The sequence below is a fragment of the Phacochoerus africanus genome, chromosome 10, assembly GCF_016906955.1.
Source record: "Phacochoerus africanus isolate WHEZ1 chromosome 10, ROS_Pafr_v1, whole genome shotgun sequence".
Taxonomy (NCBI): Eukaryota; Metazoa; Chordata; class Mammalia; order Artiodactyla; family Suidae; genus Phacochoerus; species Phacochoerus africanus.
This window is the reverse complement of record NC_062553.1, coordinates 30564076-30589409: the sequence shown is the minus strand read 5'-3', so window position 1 is coordinate 30589409 and position 25334 is coordinate 30564076. Positions and strand designations below refer to the sequence as shown.

The following is a 25334-nucleotide window of genomic DNA, read 5'->3' as shown; positions in this document are numbered from 1 at the left end:
TTTTATTTTATAAACATTTTATTATATGTTTTTAAATAATAAAATAATTTTATTATCATTTTTAGTACTTTGGGTCAGAGAATTTAGGCAAGCCTTGACTAGGTGATTTTCCTGTTCTATGTAGTGGTGCCTGGGGTCACTTAGTGGAATTCCACCAGCAGCTGGTATGGTGGGTCCAAGATTGTTTTACTTACAAGCTTGGTTCCTGGTAGAGATGGCTGTAAGCCTGTACTCGGCTGGCCCCTTCTGTTTTATGTGGTGGCTCACGGCTCCAAGAATCCAAGACAGGAGCTGCTAGTCCTCTTAAAGTTTACATTTGGGGCCACCATAGCATCATTTCCACCATATTCTTTGGTCAAACCAGTCACAGGCCAGCCCATATTTGGGAGGAGTGTCAAAACATGTATGGCTATTTTTACTTTTATTTTTTGTCTTTTTAGGGCCTCACCCACAGCATATGGAAGGTCCCAGGCTAGGGATCTAATTGGAGTTACAGCTGCCAGCCTATACCACAGCTCACAGCAATGCTGGATCCTTAAACCACTGAGCAGGGCCAGGTATCGAAACCACGTCCTCATGGATACTAGTCAGGTTCATTATTGCTGAGCCACAATGGGAGCTCCTATACACCGTTTTTAATTCTGTACATTTTCTTTTTCCTTTTTTGGCTGCATTGGTGATAGAGGGAAGTTCCTGGGCCAGGGATTGAACTGGTGCCAGAGGAGTGACTCAAGCTGCTGCAGTGACAACACGGGATCCTTAACCAGCTGCGCCAGGAGAGATCTCCTCATCTGCTACATTTCTGAGATAATGTCCAAGTAAATGTTCCTAAAGAAAACAATGCAACAAATTCAGTTCAGTATCTTTCTGGAAATTACAGTCTTCTGACTTAAGTCTCACCTAAATTCAAGGAAGGCTTCAAAATACTAAAAAACAAATGCAAAAGTTTAAAGTAGTATAATATAAAAGATATGTAAACCTTTTAATATACATCTTATTCGCTTACTGACAACACAATGAACATTGTAAATTGGTTTAGGTTTTTAAGGTTCTTTATATGATGTGTCTGCTGTGTACATTTTTCTGGGAGATAGGTTCATAGTTTTTATTGATTTCTCAAAGATCTAATGACTAATGACTCCCTCCTTCCCAATCAAGTATTTCCCTAAGCAAAATTATGGAGTAGTTAAATTCATTTTTGGAATTATCTGCCTTGCTAATACTTAGCCTCATATAATAATAATAGTGATAACAGCTGACTTAAATAAAAAAGATTACTATCAGCTGTGTGCCAGGAACAGTTTCATAATAACCCAATGAAGAACATAGTACTATTATCTTATTTTACAGTTGAGGAAACTGAGGCATATTAACTTGCTTATCGTCTAGCATATTGGCCTCAGAGGGTCCCATGCAATGCGGCCCTGTTCCCCAGTATCCCTTTACTCCTTTGTAAATAGAGGATAACAACAGCAGCCAGTATTATTGTGGGTATTAGATGAGTAAGACTGGGACAGTCCATAGCCACATTCTTAGCACATATTACGGTGTTTGTTTAATAAATATGAGTGCTCCATGCTTAGCTTCTGTATTTCAGAAGGCTCTGGTATCTTTCATAGTAGAGATATGGGTGTGATAAAATGCAGGAGAGAACAAGAGGTGGGCGGGTGGGTGGATAAGGATTTGAAAGTCCAGGGCCAAAACTGGAGATATTTCTCTGTTCATTGCACTCCTAAGGTTTCACATATTCACTTAAAATTGAATGCAAATGCAACATTCTGTTCCACAATTCAATTGCTTATCTATTAATATAAAACTTGTTTACTCCAAAGTTTTCAGGATCATTGTTCTATGGAGATGTACCTTGTTGATGCTTTAGCTTCACACATACACCCCTTTGAGGGACTCAGCAGCGCAGATTTGGGAATCTGAACGCCTAGAAGCCCAGCTAGGCCCCACAGCTTGTTTGAGCCTTACATTTTTCATATAAAATGGAGTGGTAACGCCTACTTTACTAGTCTCTTTCGCTCTGGAATTACACACATAAAACTGTCCTAAAGGTAGCTTTCAAAACTTATAAGTAGGCGAAAAACCAAATTTAGTTGGTCAAACACTAAAAAAAAAAGGTAAATACTGTTTGGTGGAATTCTTATTCCAGAATAGATATTAAAATTAATATGTGAACGTACATCTAAAATCAGCATCTTACTGCGGCTGGTAATAGAAACATTTTAAAGCTACTAAGGAGGGCATGCATCCTTCCAGATGGGTAACCCGGAGGATCTGCCCGCCTTCCGAGGTAATCAATCTCGTAACTTCGCGATTTGACTGCCGCGGCCAAAAGCCGAAGGCGCAAATCGGGGGGCGGATCTGGGTTCCGGCGCGCGCTGGCCCGGCCGGCCTCAGGGGCGGCACCTGGGCCCACGTAGCTACGCCTACCTCCCGCCTCCGGCCTGGCCCGAGAGGACGCTGCGCGCCTCCTGACGTCATCACCGGGCGCCGCTGCCTCGACCTCCTTCCACTTCGCGGGAGAAGTTGTTGGCGCCAATGGATCCCGAGCTTCGGTAACGGATTCCCCAGCCGGCCAGCCTGCCCGCCAGTGCCTTCGTCCGTGGGCTGTGATGGTGAGCCCCCGTGGGAGGCTGTACGGCTCGGGGGTTGGGGAGAGTTTGCAGGTTGGGTGTGGACCGGGCACTAGTGGCATGGAGGATTGGGGAGGATCGTGATGCGAGGCTCCGGAGGAGTGCGAAGGCACAGAAGGGGCCACAAACTTGGCACGGGTCTCACGGCTTTCCTTGGACCGCGGCTTCAGCTCCCGGCCGCAGCCGGCGCGCAGGGCTCGTGGTGCTGCGCGTCAGTTTAACTTTTTTCCATTCTTGGGGGAAGGGAGGAAGGGAGTAATAAAGGTGATTTTGAGGGCTCAGCGGTTAAGTTGCTTTTCCTGTTTAGCGTTGCCTCGGACCTTGGTTTGAGTCCTGCCTAAAGCGTTAATTCCAAGCTTTGGGTTACGTAGGAGAAGAATGTTACAAACTTTCCTTTCTAATGAATAAGTTGTCTCGGGCCTTCGACTTTCGTCATTAACAGCTCGGTGAAACGCTCATCACAGAGCTCTTTTGAGATCAAGGGCATCAGGAGGATGTTTTATTTTGTTTGGAGGAGTTCACAGAAATCAAAGGGATAACATGGTTTCCCGGGAGAAGAGAAAACAGCTAGTAGAAACAGCTGTACTGCATTTGACGGCTGTCATCACTTAGCATCTGATGTTAACAATACTCTTGAAAAAAAACCCTAACACACCATTTTAAACCAACTATTCTTTAATAAAAATTAAAAACCCCCAAAACACCCCTCGGTGTTTAAATAGAGAGTGAAATAATTATGCAGCCTTCCAAACATGTTCATACTGGAATGGCAATAGATACAGGTGTGTGTTTGAAATATTTTATTTCAAAGGTCAATTTATGATGGTCCATTAAGTCAGAATCTACCTAATCAGATATAATTTTTTCAGTAATTTTTCAGCTTATTTCTTATAATGCCATTGTTATGGGCTGTATGTGTATGTGTGTAATTTTATGCCAAATTGGGAAACCTTACAGCCCTTTTTTATTTCTTCTCAAAGAAGGATAAGATAATAATAGCTACTTTGTAACAGGTGTCTTCTTCAGGTCAATATGTGAGCCCTTTACTTTACATACCTTTTCTCATTTAAACCTCACAGCAATCCAGTGTTACAGATGGTAAAGGAAGCGTTTAGAGTTCAATTTGTGATAGAAGTAATAAATGATTGAACTAGGATTACAACCTTGGTTTTTCTGTTATATTATACTACCTCCCTAAAATGATCATAATTACATTTTGGACTTCAGGCACTATGGTGTTGTGGAAAGTTTATGAGTTTTGGAGTCTTGAAGGTGAGAGTGAGGTGATGTTTTAGTCTTGCTCTGCCATTTAATGCTTAAGTGGTTTTGAACAAGTGAATAGCTTAACTTTTTAACCTTTTAAATCCTCTTGTTTCCTTACCTGTAAAAAGGAGGAAAATATAGCTGCCTTAAATGATTGTTTTGAGGATTAAACAAGATAATTAATGTAAAGCTTCTGTTCTGGTGCCTGGCATGAGGTAGGCAATATACAGCTCTGTGGCCAATGATGTAATTTTCTCAGGAAGGACTCTATGGAACATTACAGAGAGTTTAAGGGGCATCAGGGATACCTCTGGAAAAAAACAAGATGCCTCTGAGAACAACAGCTTAGAGTCAACTTTTGGTTATTTGAGTATATATATATATAAATATATGTATATATATATGTATTTTTTTTTTTAGGGCCGCAGGTGTGGCATTTGGAAGTTCCTAGACTGGGGGTCGAATCAGAGCTACAGCTGCAGGCCTACGCCACCACGACAGCAACACTGGATGGGAGCTGTGTCTGTGACCTACACCGAAGCTTGGGGGCATGCCGGATCCCTAACCTACTGAGTGGGGCCGGGGATCGAACCCACATCCTCATGGATATTGGGTTCGTTTCTGCTGAGCCACAACAGGAACTCCCATTTGGGTATTTTCAATTGATTCTTTCCCTTCTTAGTACTCCTGTTCATGGTGCAGATGAATTATAAAGCCCTTTTGGAAAAGAAAGTGGGAGTCAAATGGGTCCGCTTTACTGTTTCTAAAGGGAAAAGTTTCTGTAAGGTACTTAAGAGTTTTGGATTATATTGGTATTTAATTTAGTTCGTCTGTCTCTAGTACACAAATTAGCAGAAACCTAGACCCAAATTCTGTTCAGCATATGTTTATTGAACACCTTTATACAAGTTATCTTGTACAGTAGTTCTTAACTTTTGTTTGAGTCACAGCTCCCTTTGATAATCTGGTGAATAGTGTGCAAGTTTTCTGCCCACAGAGTACATGTGGACTCATACACACTGTTTAGGGGATTCACATATCTTCTGAAGCCCTTCCATAGATCAAAGTTAGCAACTCTTGCCCTGGGAGCTACATCTTTTTCTCACATCTTTTCCAATTAAAGTTATTGATAAAGGAATAAAATACTATATCCACAAAATGGAATGCTATGCAGCCATTAAAAAGAGAAAACTTTGGAGTTCCTGTCGTGGCGTAGCAGAAATGATTCTGACTAGGAACCATGAGGTTGTGGGTTCGATCCCTGGCCTCGCTCAGTGGGTTAAGGATCCGATGTTGCCATGAGCGTGGTATAGGTCGCAAATGCGGCTCGGATCTGGTGACAGCTCCGATTAGACCCCTAGCGTGGGAACCTCCATGTGCCTCAGATGCGGCCCTAAGAAGACAAAAGAGAAACCCCCCACCAAAAAAAAAACCAAAAAGGGAAAACTTTATGCCATGATGTGAAACAATTGCCAAGATAATTAAGTGAAAAAGGAAGATGCACAACAATATGTAGAGTATGCTACAACTTTATGTAGAAAAAGAAAAGATTCTCTGCATATTTGGGAGTTTCCTTGTGGCTTAGCAGGTTAAGGATCTGGCATTGTCACTGCTGTGTCTTGGGTTGCTGCTGTGGTACAGGTTTGATCCCTGGCTTCAGAAGTTTCACATGGTGCAGGTGCAACCAAAAAAAAAAAACAACAAAGAAAGAATGTATGCGTATTTGTTTGAAGATACGAAAGATCCATAAAGAACTAACTGCTAACATTTGTTGCTTCCTAAGATGGGAAATGTGAGTCTGAGAGGCAGGATAGGAGGGAGACATTTTACCCTTTTGAATTTTTGGGTCATGTGAATATATTGGCTATTAAAGTAATTGGAATGAACTTAGAATAAAAAATGGCCATGTAAGTGATTTGCATTGCTATGAAGATTTAATTATTTGCTCAAAATGTGAATAAAATTTGAGAAATGCCATTTTAAAGAAGCCAGCACATATAATTCATTGGCTAGCATATTTATTTATTGAAAATATGCATAAGATTGAATTAAACACACACGAGACTTAAGGGATAGATTTTTTGAAGAGCTGTTCAGAGTCTGAATACATCTAAATTGATTCATTGCCCCCTTCACATTGTCATTTACTGCGTGAATGCTCCCCTGAAGCAGTGTGGTCACCCTTTTATTTATTTATTTTACTTTTTATTATTTTTTTTGTCTTTTAGGGCCACACCAGTGGCACATGGAGGTTCCCAGGCAAGGGGTCCAATTGGAGCTGCAGCCGCCAGCCTACGCCACAGCCAAAGCAAGGTGGGATCTGAGCTGCGTCCGTGACCTACACCACAGCTCACGGCAGTGCCAGATCCTTAACCCACTGCGTGAGGCCAGGGATTGAACTCGAGTCCTCATGGATGCTGGTTGGGTTTGACAACCACTGAGCCACGATGGGAACTCTGGTCACCTGTTTGTAATGTGGCTTTTGCCATAAGGCTTCTCCTACCTTTCTGATCTCATCTGTCTGTCTTTTGAGTGTGTTAAGCTGGTTCTCTCTTGGCTTTTATTTTTGCTATTTCCTTTCCTTGGAATAACCTGTCTTATTCAAATGTCAGTCATCGCTTCCTCAGAGCTTTGGTGTCATATCCAAGAAACTCTTACCTAATCCAGAGAGAGACATGAAGATTTGTGCTTCTTTTATAGATTTAGCTCTTCCATTTAGGACTTTGATCTATTTTGAGTTAATTTTGGTGTATGGTGTGAAGTTGGAGTTAAAAGTTTATTCTTTTCTATGTACCTCTCCAGTTTTTTGCAGACTATTTTCCCATTGAATTATCTTGGCTCTCTGTCAAAAATCATTTGACTTTAAGTGTGAGGGTTTTTTTTTCCTGGATATTGAATTCTGTTCCATTAATCTATGTGTCTACTGTAGTGCCAGTAACAGTTTTTAATTACAGTTGCTTTGTGGTGAGTTTTGAAGTTGGAAAGTACGAGTCTTCCAACTTTACTCTTTTTCAAAGTATTTTGCCTGTCCTGGGGCCCTTGAATTTCCATATGAAGTTTAGAATCAGCAAAGAAGCTGGCTGGGATTTTGATAGGGATTGTGTTGAATCTTTAGATCAATTTGAGGAATATTGCCATCCTAACAACATAAGGTCTTCTGATCGATGAGCATGGGCTATCTTGCCATTTGTTTAGGTCTTTAATTTCTTTTCTTTTTTTTCTTTTTTCTTTTTTTGTCTTTTTGCCATTTCTTGGGCTGCTCCCGAGGCATATGGAGGTTCCCAGGCTAGGGGTCCAATTGGAGCTGTAGCCGCCGGCCTACGCCAGAGCCACAGCAACGCAGGGTCCGAGCCGCATCTGCAACCTACACCACAGCTCACGGCAACGCTGGATCCTTAACCCACTGAGCAAGGGCAGGGATCGAACCTGCAACCTCATGGTTCCTAGTCAGATTCGTTAACCACTGCGCGACGATGGGAATTCTGGTCTTTAATTTCTTTAAACAATGTTTTGTAGTTTTCAGAGATTGGGTTTACACTTCTGTTAAGTTTACTCCTAAGTATTTGCTCTTTTTGATGAAACTTTAGATGGAAATTTATGTTATGCTAATTTCTGCTGTATAGCAAAGTGATTCAGACACTACACATACACGTATATATACATTTGCTATACAGCAAAGTGATTCAGATACACACACATACATATATAAGCATTAATATTTTCCACTATGATTTATCACAGAATATATATGTATATATATTTTTGCCTTTTTTTGGTGGGAGCGGGGAGGCTCCCACCTTTGGCATACGGAAGTTCCCAGGCTAGGGGTTGAATCGGAACTGTAGCCACCAGCCTATGCCACAGGCATAGCAATGCCAGATCCAAGCCATGTCTGGGACCTACACCATAGCTCATGGCAGTGGCGAATCCTTAACCCCCTGAGTGAAGCCAGGGATCAAACTCCCATCCTCATGGATCTTAGTAGGATTTGCTACTGCTGTGCCCTGATGGGAACTCCCCACATAATACTGAACATAGTTGCCTGTGCTATACAGTAGGACGTGGTTATCCATCCTCTATATGAACTTTCATCTGCTAATCCCAAACTCCCAATCCTTCCCTCTGCCACTGCCCCCTGCAGCAACCACAGTCTATTTTCTATGTCTGTGAGTCTCTTTTGTTTTATAGAAAAGTTCATTTTATCATATTTTAGATTCCACATATAAATGATATCATATAGTATTTGTCTTTCTGACTTCATTAGTATGATAATCTCCAGATCCATTCATGTTCCTGCAAATGGCATTATCTCATTCTTTTTTATGGCTGAATATTTTGTTGTATGTACATACTACATCTGCTTATACATTTTTCTCTCGATGGACATTTAGGTTGTTTGCATGTCTTGGCTGTTGTGAGTAGTGCTGCTATGAACATAGGGGTGGATGTACCTTTTTGAATTATAGTTTTGTCAGGATATATGCCTAGTAAAGGGATTGTTAGATCATATGATAGTTTTAGTTTTTTGAGAAACTGCCATACTGTTTTCCAAAGTGGCTGCACCAGCTTACATGCCCACCAACAGTATAGGTGGATGATAGAATTGTTTTCTTAATAGCACTTTTAGATTGTGTACTGCAAGAGTTTAGAAGTACATTGGTTTTAGTATATTTATCTTGTATCATGCAACCTTGCAGAACTCATTTATGTTCTAATAGTTTTTTGGTGGATTCCTTAGGATTTTCTCTATTTTTTTTTTTTTTGTCTTTTTAGGGCCTTACCCGCGGCACATGAAGGTTCCCAGGCTAGAGGTCTAATCAGAGCTATAGCTGCCAGCCTAGGCCAGAGCCACTGCAATGCCAGACCTGAGCCCCATCTACGGCCTACACCACAGCTCACGGCAACGCTGGATCCTTAACCCATTGAGCGAGGCCAGGGACTGAACCCGCAACCTCATGGTTCCTAGTCGGGTTCGTTTCCGCTGCACCATGACAGGAAATCCAGGATTTTCTCCATTTAAGATCATTTCATCTACAAATAAAGAAATTTTACTTCTTCCTGTCCAATCTCTATATTTCTTTGCCTAATTGGTTTTATTTTTGCCACAGTGTTGGATAGGAGTGATGAGAGTGGATCTGTGTTTTTCTTGATCTTAGGGGACAGAATTCCAGCAACTTATTTTTTATTTTTAAAGTATTAGGCCTTAATATAATATTAACTACTTTAAAATTATTTCTTTTGTCTCTGCACTGCTGCTATCAGTCAGACAATTTTAGTCAGAGTTCCTTTTGTGGCTCAGTGGACATGAACCCCACTGGTATCCATGAGGATGTGGATTCGATCCCTGACCACGCTCAGTGAGTTAAGGATCTGGCGTTGCCATGAGCTGTAATGTGGGTCGCAGATGTGGCTTGGATCCTGCGTGGCTGTGGGCAACAGCTGCAGCTCCAGTTCAACTTGTAGCCTGGGAATTTGCATGTGCCATGGGTGTAGCCCTAAAAGCAAAAAAAAAAAAATTTTTTTTTGTCAGATACATAGTTTTTCTTTTAAGTGGCTTTCAAGAGAAAGGATTTTTATATTTGGATACATTTTGTGAAGTGTGTTGATAATCAGTTTCTGCTTGTGGAGGACAACTTAATCAGAAATATTTGTATTTCTTTTTTACTTTGAAAATAGAGAAGTAAAGCAAAAATATAATTATTTTGGCAGTTACCCCAGAGAGCACTGCAGTGCTTATTTTGCATGATGCCCTGTACTCTTCAAAGTAAGTCAACACAGTGGCATGATTTGCTTTCTCTCTGCATTTTTGGTAGGCAAATGTAACTTGTTTGTTGGTTGAGCCCGTCAACAGAGGAAAAAAGTTATTAGCTGTTTGGTTATACTTCAAAGTAAATATACATCAGCTTTTGTACCTTGACCTTTTAAAGCTAAAAGGTCATTATAGCTTCTATGCAGGTTTAGAAGTATTTATTGCAAATTTTTTTTTCATGTCTAACTAATAGAGTTATAAACAACCAAGTTAGAAACTTCTAAAAAATGCGTGATTTTTTTGAGTACTCGGCAAGGTCTGGTATTTTGTCTTGACTTATGTATATTAAAATTGGGCTGCTTGATAGGTGATGCTTCTCTCTAATAGTGTTGTAGAGGTGTTACATGTTAGGGTAGGAGAGTGCAACAAATACTTTTGCTTACATTTAAGAGCATCTTAAATTTCAAAACTTGTATTAAAATGTCTTGTTGGCATTCTTAGTTTTTTCATTTGTGAATTAAAGAATGTTGTAGACTTGTTATGTGGATTAAATTAGTTATTTTTTTAAAATCATTGTCCAGCACAGAGTAAGTCTTATTTAAGGGTTTGTTAAATAAGTAAATAAAAATGAAGCCTTAAGTCAAGGCACTGACAATAGAAATAGCGGGAAGAGGACAGCAGTATTTGGGAGACTAGGTTAGGTGGAATGATTAGGTGGAGGGTCAGAATGGGGAGGAAAAACAGTGCCTCTTCTTATGTTTTGGGGAAGGGTGGTGCTATGTGCTGAGGAGGGAAATAAAAGGAGAACAGCAAGTCCCAAACGAATGAGAGCTTAGTTTTGGACCTTGTGAGTTGGAGGCTCCTTTGGGGCATTTGGCTGTAGGTGTATATGGCAAACCATTGGCAGCATGAATATGGAGCCCAGAGGTCTGAGTGGAGGCGAGGTTTAGAAGGTATCTGTGTTTTTCGGGGATACTGACACTGAGATGGATGTGAGTTAGCTTGTGCAGTGTGAGTATGTACGTCAGAAGTTTTTTGACTTAGGGCTCATGGAGAGCCGTTAATAGGCTTCAGAGAAAAGCCCTGAAGAAGAGGAAGTCGTGTACCAAAAATGAAAGTATTTTGTTTTTTGTAGCTACATATGGTGATAGGATGAGTGTACCATATGATAGGTCAGCTCAGTAATTTTCCTCAGAAATAATACACAGTAATTGTTAATTTGATACTCAGAATTTCTTAAAACAAAAAGCAGTAGATAAAGTCATGGCAAAAAATTAATCTCAAAGTTTATTTTAATACACAATCTTTAAAAACAAACTTACCATGAATTTCATTTTACATAATTAAGAACGTCTCTTTCTGAGCCCAAATGTGGATGTCAGTGATAGGAAGACCACTCATGGGTTCAACCAGTATTAACAAAGCATCTGCTTACCTGAGGTGCTGGCCCTGTACGTGAGATACAGTGGTGAGGAAGAGAGACAAGCTTGCAGCAATGTATTAAGCTCAGATTTCTCTGTCCAAGTTATCTCCTAATAATCATTTTGGGACCCACTTCAGGTGTTTCTTCTTTTGGTAAAGCGTCCCTGAGGCTCTCTCTGTTAGGTGCTTCTGGTGTTCTTAACAGTTTTGTCTTAACACTGTTTTTTGAGTTTGTTTTTTGGTTTGTTTTTTTTACGGCCCTCAGCATATGAAAGTTCCCAGGCTAGGTGTCGAATCAGAGCTGCCAGCCAGGCCACAGCCACAGCCACAGCAATGCCAGATCTGAGCCATGTCTGCGACCTATACTACATCTCATGGCAATGCCAGATCCTTAACCCAGTGAGCAAGGCCAGGGATCAAACTCACATCCTAATGAATACTAGGCGGGTTCTTTCTACTGAGCCACAATGGGAACTTCCTTTTTTTTTTGTTGTTCTTTTTTGGCTACCCTGCTGCACATGGAGCTCCCAGGCCAGGGATTAGATCTGAGCCACAGTTGCAACCTAAGCCACAGCTGTGGCAATGATGGCTCCCTAACCCACTGTGCTGGGCTGGGGTTCGAACCTGCATCCCAGTGCTCCCAAGGTGCTGCCAATCCTGTTGTACCCAGTGGGAACTCCAGCACTGTTTTGTGTTTAATTCTGTTTTTTTTTTTTTTTTCTTTTTATAGCTGCACCTGCGGCATATGGAAGTTCCCAGGCTAGGGACCTAATCAGAGCTGCAGCTGTTGGCCTGTGCCATAGCCACAGTAACACATGGATCCAAGCCGCATCTGAGACCCACGCTGCAGCTTGCGGCAACACTGGATCCTTAACCTACTCAGTGAGGCCAGGGATTGAATCCACATCCTCACGGAGATACTTTTGGGTCCTTAACCTGCTGAGCCACAACAGGAACTCCTGTGGGTTTTTTTCTTTTTGGTCTTTGGTCTTTTTTTTTTTTAAAGGCTGTACTTTCGGCATATGGAGGTTTCCAGGCTAGGGGTCTAATTGGAGCTGTAGCCGCCAGCCTGTGCCACAGCCACAGCAACACTGGATCCAAGCCTCATCTGTGACCTATACCACAGCTCACAGCAACTTGGGATCCTTAACCCACTGAGTGAGGCCAGGGATCGAACCCAAAACCTTATGGTTCCTAGTGGGAGTCGTTTCTGCTGTGCCATGACGGGAACTCCCAGGAGCTCCTGCATTTGATTCTTTATATACTAATTTGTCTCCCAGGTAGCTTCATGAGGGCATTTTCCTGTTTGTGTCGTAAGGCCCTGGCACAGGGCCTGCCTGTAATCACACAAGGGTTAAATGTATTAGGAATAATGAGAAGGGAAAGGTCATTGCTTGTTGTGGGGTATGGCTGCTTTTGCATAGATCCATAGAGTTACAGGAAAACTCTGAGGGGGCAGTCATGGTCAAGTGGAGAACTATGAAAGGGATTTTGAGTCAGAAGATCAGGTTCCATTCCGGAGTGCCACCTCTGATCCCCAAATGAACCTGTGAGGCAGGTGGGCATCATGAGGAAACTAAGGGCTAGAGAAGTTTAAGAAATTCATCCAAAATGTCTGGTAGTAAGTGTCAAAACTGACAAAAAGCTTTTGTGTATTTGACTTAATTCCACTTAACTTCTCTATAAAATGGAGATAAATCATTCTATGTGCTTTAATACTTCATAGAATCAGCAAGAGAGATAAACCTATGTACAGTAGCTGTAAGTAAAAGCGTGAAAAACTTATTAGCTGTCTGTGCTAAGATTTATTTTAACTTTTGTGTGATTTTTGCTAAAATCTTTTGCTTTATTTGAATTGACCTGTTTAATAACTATTGAAAAAGAAAATAAGAGTTAATTACTACTCTCTTTGGTTTCCCCAAATAAAACTATTTCTTTTATCGTTTATTTTAAAAATGAAATTACTGAGACATAGGGTGTGCAGATTAAAATTTTTTTAAAATTTTAATTTTTTACTTATTTTTATTGACATTTAAAATTTTGGTAAATATTGTTGGATTGTCTTAGAAAGTTTATACCAATTTTTACTTTAATTAGCAATGTAGCCTGTGAGCGTCTAATTCCCCACGTCTTTGACATATCTGGGCATTATCAATCTTTTAACAGAGAAAAATAATCAAATTTTAATTATTATTTGTGAAGTTGAGCATCTTTTATTATGCTGGTTAATTGCATTTCTTTGTTTTTTTCTTTTTTTCTTCTTTTTTTTTTTTTTTTTTTAGGACAGCACCCATGGCATATGGAAGTTCCTAGGCTAGGGGTCCAATCGGTGCTTCAGCTGCCAGTCTTCGTTACAGCACAGCAATGCCACATCCCAGCTGCATCTGTGACCTACACAGCTGCTCACAGCAATGCTGGATCCTTAACTCACTGAGTAAGGCCAGGGATGGACCGCATATCCTCATGGATACTAGTTGGGTTTGTTAACTGCTGAGCCACAATGGGAACTCCACATTTCTTTTATAATTTGCCTACTGGTGGCTTTTGTTTTTCTACTGGGGTAATCTTTTTATTGATTTGTAGGAGCCCTTTGTATATGACATAGATATTTTCACGTTAGTTCCTTTTAGTTTAACTTTGTTTATGGCATCTTTTATTTTTATGTAGTCAGATGTGTCTGTTTTTATGAGTAGTTTCTAGCCTTGATGTTCTGCTTGGAAAGACTTCCATTTGCTAAGATTATAAAAGTAAATTTAAAAATTTGTTCCTTTTTCTACCCACATACTTAGCAGGAGTTATTCTCTGAAGGTAAGAGTGATGTTTAGATCCATTATTTTGGAGTTTGATTAGTCCCTAGACTTGTTCTTCATTTTATGAATTCTTTGAAGACCTGGAACACCAGACAGGGAGACTAATTGAACAGTAAGAGTGAAGTCACACTATTAATTAAGGCCAAATTGGTGATCTTTGCCTCTTAGATGTTTATACCTTAGATGGCTGCTCATATTGGAGATAATCCCTAAAAAGATATGAGTAGAATGACTTTCATTCTATATGAAAATTCTTTTCCAAAATTTAGATTTTTAGTATCTACTGAGTTAGCTGAGGATTCTGTAATTGAATTGTTCTGCTGCCTTCAGAGTGTAAGGGCATGGGGAGTGGGAGAATAGAGTAGAAAAAAGGGAAAGGAAAAGAAAGGGATTGCGATTAGGAAGAATTACTTAGGAAAGAAAGTTTGCAACAATGCTGAGAATCGACAGTATGGTACAGAGGGCTCAATGTTAGCAACAATTCCATTTCCTAAATGATGTCTTTTCTTTGTGGTTTTAAGCATTCGTGGTTCTAATATAGATGGAAAACCACCACTAACTGTAACTTAATTATTAATATTCACTGTTGGGGAGTTCCTCTTGTGGGACAACAGAAACAGACTGGTATCCATGAGGATGCGGGTTCGATCCCTGGCCTCGCTCAGTGGGTCTGGAATCCGGTGTTGCCGTGAGCTGTGGTGTAGGTTGGAGATGTGACTCGGATCCTGAGTGGCTGTGGTGTAGGCCAGCAGCTATAGCTCTGATTCAATCTCTAGCCTGGGAACTTCCATCTGCCGTGGGTGCAGCCCTTAAAAAAAAGAAAAAAAAAAGGCCAAAAAAAAAATTTCAGTTTTGATATTTTCATGGTGTGTGTGTATTCCGTGTGTGTGTTTATGTATGTTTAAAAAAATCACTACTGTTTGAATGAAGATTCATTTGGTAATTTCAAAAGTGAAACTCCAATGTGAAACTCTCATTTCCTCCAGAAGCAATAAAGTAAGTAGTTGTCAGCCTCAAACTCAATTCTTTGCAAATTATATGGAAGACTGTGGCTTTCTGGCTTTCTTTATCATCTGTCTTTTCTTTAGCACCTGACACAAATGTCTCACTTTCAAAGCTGAGGTATCCATTCTGCAAACAATAGTTTTAGATTTTATTAGGATGGATTTGTGACTTTTCTATATTAAGAAACTTATAAAAGAGAGCATAAAACCAAGGAAGGCTGAACCGTTGAAAGAAATGAACGTGTCTGTACATCATTTATCTGTTTTGTTTATTGGCTTAACCACAAAGCTGCGTGTGCATGTGTGTGTTTGCATAACAGTCTTGTTTGGGATTTTTGACGTTTCAAGAGTATGACAATTTACTGCAAGGATCTAGAAAAAAATTGTTAACTTTCTTACATTTCACAAAGTACTTTTTTTTTTTTTTTTAAATCCTTTGTCTTTTTAGGGCTGTACCTGCAGCATATGGAATTTCTCAGGGTAGGGGGTGAATCAGCTGCCAGCCTACACCACAGTCACAGCAACGCTGGATCTGAGCTATGTCTGCAACCTATACCACAGCTCATGGCAATGCCGGGTCTGTAACCCACTGAGTGAGGCCAGGGGTCGAACCCACAACCTCATGGTTCCTAGTTGGATTTGTTTCCACTGCGACACAATGGGAACTCCCTCACAAAGTACTTTTAATAGTTGTATTCCTCACTACAATAGAGAGGTAGGTTGGAACAGGTAGAAAGGATTGAAAACTCAGAATTACAACCATTAAGGATAGGAATAGGGAAAACGGTCCAGTTGGCTCTTTTTTTTTTTTTTTTTTTTTTTGCTCTTTAGGGCCCACGTATGGCATATGGACATTCCCAGGCTAGGGGTTTAATTGGAACTGCAGCTGCTGGCCTACACCACAGCCATAGCAACTCAGGATCTGAGCTGCTTCTTCGACCTACACCACAGCTCATGGCAGTGCTGGATCCTTAACCCACTGAGCAGAGCCAGGGATTGGACCTGTGTCTTATCCTCATGAATACTGGTTGGGTTTGTTTCCAGTGAGTCACAATGGGAACTCCTGGTACAATTGACTCTTGAACCCAGTTCTTTGGAATTCAGATCCCTAAATTCTCACTATTCCTGTGTTCCTTAAATTCTTGCCTATGAGCAGGGATAACTGTAAATGGAGATGTTTCAGAGACATGAAGGGATAATGGCTCGTAAATGAGGGGGGATGGTAAAGTTTTTACTGAGCCAAAATAGTGATAGTTGTATAATTAATCCTCATAAAGTGTTAGTCTCACTTTACACACGAGAAAACAGATTACTTGCTCAAGATCACACAGCTAGAAAGCACTAGAGCAGAGATTCATGCTAGGGATTTCTCATTTTTTTTTTTTCATCTTTTTGCCTTTTTCTTGGGCTGCTCATGCAGCATATGGAGGTTCCCAGGCTAGGGGTCGAATCGGAGCTGTAGCCGCCGGCCCTACACCACAGCCACAGCAACACAGGATCCGAGCCGCATCTGCAACCTACACCACAGCTCACGGCAACGCCGGATCCTTAACCCACTTCGAGAGGCCAGGGATCAAACCAGCAACCTCATGGTTCCTAGTCGGATTCATTAACTACTGCACCACCACGCAAACTCCGGGATTTCTCATTCTTATTCCTTTTCCCTACACCACAGTTTCTTCGAAGCTAAAATCTAATGGGGTAGGGGATTATACTGCTTTTCATTAGGCACATTGTTTTTAACTCAGGTAATTTTATGAGTTAACTTTTGCCTATAAAAAGAATTCTGTTGCATGCCTGGAACTGTCTCATTATGAAGAAATTACTGTGTGATGGAAGATAGTATGAGAGAAAGAATGTATACCCATGTATGACTGGATCACTGTGCCGTATAGCAGAAATTGACAAACACTAAATCAACTATACTATAATAAAAATTACTGAGGGTAAACCAGTGTGTATATGTAGAGTTGTTTCTTTTTATAATCGAAACTAGAATTTTATGCAGTCGATGTCTGTTTATGAATCTCCTTTCTTGCTTGTAGGATATTCGGAAATTCTTTGGGGTTGTACCAAGTGGAAAGAAACTTGTAAGTGAAACAGTAAAGAAGAATGAGAAATCAAAGTCTGCTGAAGAAACTTTAAAAACAAAGAAAGGAATAAAGGAAATCAAGGTCAGTTTTCCAGATACAGTATTGAATTGTATGAAATAAACTCACTTCCAAAATTGGATATCTTGGGAGTCTTGAGTAAATAAAGGATAACAGTTCATTTAGCAGAGGAAAAAGAAAGTAATAAAAAAGTATTACTTATTTATAGTTAATATAGCCTTTTGCATTCATAGCTTTGTGTTTTCCTTAAGTTGACATAGAACCCTTTTAATTAATTAATTAATTTATTTATTTTTGTCTTTTGATCTTTTTTTTTTAGGGCCGAACCTGCAACATATGGAAGTTCCCAGGCTAGAGGTCTAATTGAAGCTGTAGCCGCCAGCCTATGCCAAAGCTACAGCAACGCCAGATCCGAGCTGCATGTGCGACCTACACCGCGGCTCACGGCAGTGCCGGGTCTGTAACCCACTGAGTGAGGCCAGGGATCGAACCCACAACCTCATGGTTCCTAGTCCGGATTTGTTTTCACTGCGTCACGACGGGAACTCCAGAACCCTTTTTAGTTGTTATAACTTTGTGTTTTAAGACCCAAGTTTGCTCATGAAGACATGAGCTTCAGGTGAATGGTATCAGAATTTTGATGGAGGAAAGCTTTATTTCTCTTGTCCTCTTTGGGCTTCAGAGGAGGTAAGATACAGTGTCATGGAAAACCAGCAATGGCTGCAGTAGTGTATCTGAATTAATATTGTTCCACTTTGTGTTAAATGTAAGAATTTTGCAACTCTACAAGTCTATTTACCATTATCCCATCCTTTTATGCCCTGATTGGGCTGTATATTATATCTACACATGTTAATACCCCACATTTAGTGTAATTATTGTTTTAAACTGACATTATTTTAAAGAAATTAAGAGAGAAAAAATTGATCTTTTGTATTTAAACCATGTATTTCCCATTTCTGGTGCTTTTCATTTCTCATTGAAGTTCTGAATTTCCATCTAATATTTTCGTTAAACTTGAAGAATTTTCTTTATCATTTCTTTTAAGTTGGCAATAAATCCTGTTTTTGTTTATCTAAAAATGTCATCATTTGGCTTACATTCTTTTTTTTTTGTCTTTTGAGGGCCCCACCCATGGCATATGGAAATTCCCAGGCTAGGGTCTTATTGGAGCTGCAGCAATTGGCCTATGCCATGGCCACAGCAGCACTAGATCCGAGACACATCTTCGACCTACACCACAGCTCATGGCAAGGCCAAATCCTTAGCCCACTGAGCAAGGCCAGGGATTGAACCCTCATCCTCATGGATACTAGTCGGGTTCGTTAATTGTGGAGCCATGATGGGAACGCCTATTTTGCTTACATTCTTGAAGGATATTTTTGCTTGATATAGAGTTTTTGATTAACATTTTTTATATTTCAGCACTTTTAAAGACATTTCACTGTTTTTTTGGCCTCCATTTTTCTGGTGAGATGTTAGCAGGTATTTATATTGCTTCTCTTGTAGGTTATGTATTATTTTTCTCATGCTGCTTTAAAAGATCTTGTCTTTGGGTTTTAGCTTTGCCTGTGGTGTACCTGGGTGTGCTTTTCTTGTGCTTATACTGTTTAGGGTTTCCTAGTTTCTTGGTCTCAATTAAGTACTTTTTTTTTTTGCTTTTTAGGGCCACGCCCACGGCATATAGGAGTTCCCAGGCTAGGGGTGGAATCAGAGCTGTAGCAGGTGGTCTAGGCCACATCCACAGCAATGCCAGATATGAGCTACATCTGCAACCTACATGGTAATGCTGGATCCTTCAACCCACTGAGAGACCAGGGATCGAACCTGAGTCCTCATGGATACTAGTTGGGTTTGCTTCCACTGAGCCACAATAGCAGCTTCTCAATTCAGTGCTTTTTTCTTTTTTTTTTTTAATCATTTTTTTTTTAGAGCCACACCTTCGGCATATGGAAGTTCCCTGGCTAGGGGTTGAATTGGAGCTGTAGCTGCCAGCCTACACCACAGCTGCAGCAACACCAGTTCCTTAACCCACTGAGTTAATCAGAGATCGAACCCACATCCTCATGAATACTAGTTGGATTTGCTGCTGTTGCGCCACGACAGGAACTCCTTAAGTGCTTTTTATCTTGAGTGTATGGTTCATGTATTAGTCAACTTGGGCTACCATAAAGTATCATAGCCTGACTGACTTAAACAACAGAAATGTATTTTCTTACAGTTCTGGAATCTGGAAGTGTATGATTAAGGTTCCAGCCAATTCAGTTTCTATTGAGTGTTCTTTCCAGCTCATAGATGACTACTTTCTTGCTGAGTCTTCACATAGCCTTTCCTTGGTGTGAGCACATGGGGAGAGAGAGAGGTTGAGAGAGTGAGTTGTGTGCATATGAGTGTGAACAAGTGAACTCTCTGGTATCACATCTGTTTGTTGTTGTTGTTGTTGTTGTTGTTGCTATTTCTTGGGCTGCTCCCGTGGCATATGGAGGTTCCCAGGCTAGGGGTCGAATCGGAGCTGCAGCCACCGGCCTATGCCAGAGCCACAGCAACTCGGGATCCGAGCCGCGTCTGCAACCTACACCACAGCTCACAGCAACGCCGGATCGTTAACCCACTGAGCAAGGCCAGGAATCAAACCCGCAACCTCATGGTTCCTAGTCGGATTCGTTAACCACTGCGCCACGACGGGAACTCCTGGTATCACATCTTATAAGGATGCCACCTTGTCAGATCAGAGCTCCACTCTATGACTTCATTTAATGTTAATTACCTCCTTAGAGACTCCATTTCTAAACAGAGCCATACCAGCTGTTAGGGATTCAACATAGGAATTTTGGGGGGATACAAGCATTTCATATCATTCTGCCATTGCCCCCCAAATTCACCTCCTTTTTGTGTGCAAAATACACTCATTTCATTCTAAAGCCCCATAAAGTCTTAACTCGTTGCATCATCAGTTCTGAAGTCCAGAGGCTCATCTAAATCAGATATGGGTGAGATCTGAGGTATGATGCATCCTGAAACAAAATTCTTGTCTAGCTGTGAACCTGTGAAACCAGACCGAGTATGTGCTTCCAAAATATAATGGTAAGGCAGGCATAGGATACACATTCCCATTTCAAAAGGAAGAAATCAGAAGGAAGAAAGGGGTGACAGGTACCAAGCAAATCTCCAACACCAGCCAGGCAAATTGTTTGATCGTGTTTAATGAAATATCTATTGTTTTGTTTCTAACTCTGTCCTCTAGTCTAGTGGTTTATTTGAATTGTAATGGTTAATTCATCTCATATTTTCTAATCTAGTTCATCGTGCTTATGTTTTTGAAGCTTTATTTTAATGGATAGAAACCATAATTGATTATAGTCATTTTTTTACTTTCTTGATTCTTTTTGGGAAAATTTGAATGTGCTAGAAATGTTATGTCTGGCTACAAAATATTAGTAGCATCTTACGACTATGTTAGAAATGTGACATATAACTAAAATAGAACTATGAATACTTTTTGCCTTGGTTTTATTTAGTTTTGCACCAGGCATTGAGTAGTAGTAGGCCCATAACTTAGCACTTTTATTTCTGTCTCTGTCTATCGTTTTCAGGAAACACTTGCCTTGTAATATCTGACATCGTTTTACTCTTTGTTATATATAGGTGAGTGTTGAAAGTGGAGCTGAATAATACAGCTTTTTGTACAGTTCTTTCTTTCCCATCTGATGCAACTGTTACCTGGTTTATCCCCCTCCCCAGTTTTCTTGAGAAGTAATTGACATATGTCACTATGTAAGTTTGAAGTGTGTTTACATATTTTATGAAATGATTATCACAGTGGATTTAATTAGTATCCATCACCTCATATAGATACAATAAGAAGCGAAGGAAGAAAAAGCTTTTCTGTGTGATAAGAACTCTTTAGGATCTACTCTCTTAACTTTCCTATAGCAACTATAGTCATATTGTAGATTACATCCCTAGCACTTATTTATCTTCTAACTGGGAGTTTGTACCTTTTCACCACCTTCCTCCAGTTCCTCTTTCCTCTACTCCCTGCCTCTGGTAACCACAGATCTCTTTTTCTATGTATTTATTGCTGTTGTTTTTTTAATTCCGCATACAAGTGGAATTGTATAATTTATTTGTCTGATTTATTTCACATAGTAATATGCCTTCAGGGTCCATCCACATCTATGTTATTACAAATGGTAGGATAGTCTCATTTTTTATAGCTGAATAATATCCATATATGTGTGTGTTTGTGTGTGTGTAAACAACTTTATCCATTCATCCATCGATGGATACTTCGTTTGTTTTCATGTATTGGCTATTGTAAATGATAACTGCTATGGACATGTGGGTGCAGATGTTTTTTCAGGTTAGTGTTTTGGTTTCCTGTGGGTATATTCTCAAAAGTGGAATTTCTGGGTCACATGGTAGTTCTGTTTTTAACTTTTTTTAGGAATCTCCATACTTTTTTCCAAGTGACTGTACTAATTTACAATCCCACCAACAGTGCACAAGTGTTCCCTTTTCTTCACATCTGTACCAGCATGTTATCTCTTATCTTTTTTTGTTTTTTGTTTTTTTTTTGTTGTTGTTGTTGTTGCTATTTCTTGGGCCGCTCCCGCGGGCATATGGAGGTTCCCAGGCTAGGGGTCAAATCGGAGCTGTAGCCACTGGCCTATACCACAGCAACTCGGGATCTGAGCCGCGTCTGCAACCTACACCACAGCTCACGGCAACGCCGGATCGTTAACCTACTGAGCAAGGGCAGGGACCGAACCCGCAACGTCATGGTTCCTAGTCGGATTCGTTAACCACTGCGCCACGACGGGAACTCCTGTTATCTCTTATCTTTTTGATGATGGGTATGGTCTGTTCTGTAGCCTAATTAGGGCATTATTAATATTTGGGGCTGGGTAATTCTTTTTTTTTTTTTTTTTCCGTCTTTTTGTCTTTTTCGGGCCGCACTTGTGGCATATGGAGGTTCCCAGGCTAGGGGTCCAGTTGGAGCTGTAGCTGCTGGCCTGTGCCACAGCCACAGCAACTCAAGAACCGAGTCACATCGGCAACATACACCACAGCTCACGGCAACACTGGATCTTTAAGCGACTGAGCGAGGCCAGGGATTGAACCCGTGTCCTTATAGATGCTAGTCTGGTTTGCTAACCACTGAGCCACAATGGGAACTCTGGGGCTGGGTAATTCTTAATTGTGGAAGACTGTCCTGTGCTTTGGAGAATATTTCTTAGCATATTTATTACATTGCTAGTAATACCCCCACCCCAGTTAGGACAAAGAAAAATGTTTTCTGGGGCTAGCATTTCTCTAGTTGTGAACTATTTTTATTTATTTATTTATTTATTTATTGTCTTTTTGCCTTTTGTTGGGCCACTCCCATGGCATATGGAGGTTCGCAGGCTAAGGGTCTAATCAGAGTTGTAGCCACCAACCTATGCCAGAGCCACAGCAATGTGGGATCCGAGCCTCGTCTGTGACCTACACCACAGCTCACAGCAATGCCAGATCCTTAACCCACTGAGCAAGGCCAGGAATCAAACCCGCAACCTCATGGTTCCTAGTTGGATTCGTTAACCACTGCGCCATGACGGGAACTCCTAGTTGTGAACTATTGAGCCCAAATCTAATGGGGAAAAAGCAGCTAAGTTATATGGACTTCTTTGTGTTCTCATTATACTGTGATGTTTATAGGTAAATAGTTCTTGTAAGGACGATGACTTCCAACAGAAGCAACCAAGCAAAAAAAAGAGAATCATCTATGATTCAGGTAATATTTCTTTTGAGGAGCTTTAAAGTTAAAGAATTATTTTCTATCTATTAGAACAGTGTTCTCTTAAGTACTAATAGCCTACTGTTCATAAGCCTTGCCAATAACATAAACAGTTAATTAACACCTGTTTTACATGTTATATGTATTATATACTGTATTCTTACAATAAAGCTAGAGAAAAAAGTTATTAAGATAATCTAAAGGAATATACATTTACTGTACTTAACTGATACTGCCAAGTTTATGTTGTCTGAGATGAATTACCTCTCAGTACTTATCTTAATTTTGTCTGATAAGATACAAAACACTGTAGAGTTATATGTATTACTAATACTAGATATCAGAAATGAAAAGATAATGTGAAAAAGAAATTCATATTTATTTACAAGTATAATGATTCATGTATCGATAATGAAGCAGCAATATGATTGTTTTATGTAGCCTAGTATGATTCATGATAGCCTAGCCTATACACTAATGATTGAATCTGTTGTAAAGTTTTTTCTACATAGAGTATTATAGTCATATTCATAATACAGTATTAGAAAGATTGTTACATTTTAAAAAAACCATTTACCTGTGATGATAGGCTGATACGTAGTTTCTCTAGTTAGAGAGGCATACTGTATGGTAATATAATTCTCTGAAAGCAAAGTTGTAAAACAGAACTCTACCACATTAATTTCATATTAAATATCACCTATATCTATATAAGGATAGACTAGTATTTACATATATTTTATGCATTTGTAACATACCTTATTTTTTTTTTTATATTTCTAGGTTATGTGGTTTTTCTGAGTTTTTTCTTTCTTTCCTTTTTTTGATCCTATTTATGGCATGCAGAAGCTCCAGGGCCAGGAATCAAATCCCTGTGCCACAGGTTGTAACCAGAGCCACAACAGTAACAACACTGTATCCTTGACCCACGGAGTCACAAGGGAATTCCTATGAGTTTTTTCAAATTGTTGCAGATGTCCAAAAATTTTCCAATATATTTATGTAATATTATAACATAAAAAATGTTCAAAGCTTGGAGTTCCCGTGGTGGCACAGTGGAAACGAATCCCACTAGGAACTGTGAGGTGGCAGGTTCGATCAATGGCCTTGCTCAGTGGGTTAAGGATCCGGTGTTGCCGTGGGCTGTGGTGTAGATCACAGAGGCAGCTTGGATCTGGCGTTGCTGTGGCTCTGGCGAAGGCCATCGGCTACAGCTCCGATTGGACCCCCTAGCCTGGGAACCTCCATATGCTGAGGGTGCAGCTCTAAAAAAGAAAAAAAAAAAAGAATAACAAAAGGTTCAAAGGTTAACTGTACTTTTGAGCTGGGGAACTTTATTTTTATTCCTGCTTTTTATGCTTTGTTAAAATAATGGTAGAACTCAGAAAGTTTTAGGTTTTGCCTTTTTTGGAGAAGACCTATCTAATATGAATTCTTAAAAATATAACCTAAGGGAACTTTTATAGATTGTCAGAATTTTGAGTAATAGCAAAGGTTTTGACTTAATTCTAAAAGTACTGGAGTGTTTATTGTGAGTCTTTTACTGCTGTATCTTGTAAGGAATTTGAAATATGGACATATTCCCATTCCCCAGGAGTTTCCATCTTTTGCACAACTAGAAACTTAATTGTTTAATATGTTTTGGAACAGTATAAGACAGGATTCACAAATGCATGGTGAGAGAAAGAGGAAGGGTGCTTAAGTTTGTGAAACTTCTATTTCGTACCAGGCATATATACTGGGTACTTACACTTTGACTTGATTTATATGTAGTGCTCTGAGTGATTAGATTGTGGTAGACTGAATAATGGCCCCCACAGGTGTCCACAGCCTAGTTACTAGAACCTGTGAATATGTTAGGTCACATGGCAAAAGGAAAGTAAAATTTTAGGTGACATTAAGGTTGATAATCAGATATCTGAAGTCACAAGGAAGAGGGAGGTGGAAGAAGAGATTTAGAGCAAGATTGACTATAGAATTAGATCAGAGAACCAGAGAGATGGCAGCATGAGAAGGACTCTTCCTGTTGCAGGCTTTGAGGATGGAGAGAGAGGGGCCATGAGCTAAGGAATGCTGGCAATATTTAGAAACTGAAAAAGGCAGGGAAATGGATTCTTCTCTAGAGTGTCCAGAAAGGATCACAGCCATCCTGATGCCTGATTTTAGCCTAGTGAGACCCAAATTGGCTTTCTAACCTCCAGAACTGTGAGATAATACATTTGTATTTTTTAAGCCACTAAGTTTATGGTGATTTGTTAGAGCGGCAATAGGGAAGAAATACAAAGGCTTAACTAAGTAACCTATGAAAATTTATAAAAGAGATTTGTCTTGAAAAGGGTCTTGAGGAATTGGTTAACAATAACCACTTTAAAAACATACTATTTCTTTTCAGAGTTTTGTTTATTTTCTTCTCATTTTCAGATTCAGAATCAGAGGAGACAGTGCAGGTGAAAAACACCAGAAAGCGACCAGAAAAATTGTCACTGTCTTCTAAACCTGCTAAAATTCGACACCAGGATCCTGTTACTTACATTTCAGAAACAGGTAAGGGTAT

The 25334-nt window shown here is 40.0% G+C and overlaps 1 protein-coding gene across 1 annotated transcript in view; it reads left to right on the top strand.

Moving 5' to 3' along the window:
• Positions 1-2479: 2479 nt before the first annotated feature.
• The window catches only part of RFC1 (replication factor C subunit 1), an 80565-nt gene continuing 57710 nt past the window's right edge, over positions 2480-25334 (top strand). The window contains 4 exon segments of the mRNA XM_047799312.1: positions 2480-2624; positions 16936-17064; positions 22702-22777; positions 25202-25324. Of these exon segments, the coding sequence (XP_047655268.1) occupies positions 2622-2624; positions 16936-17064; positions 22702-22777; positions 25202-25324 (331 nt within the window). The 5' untranslated portion in view covers positions 2480-2621.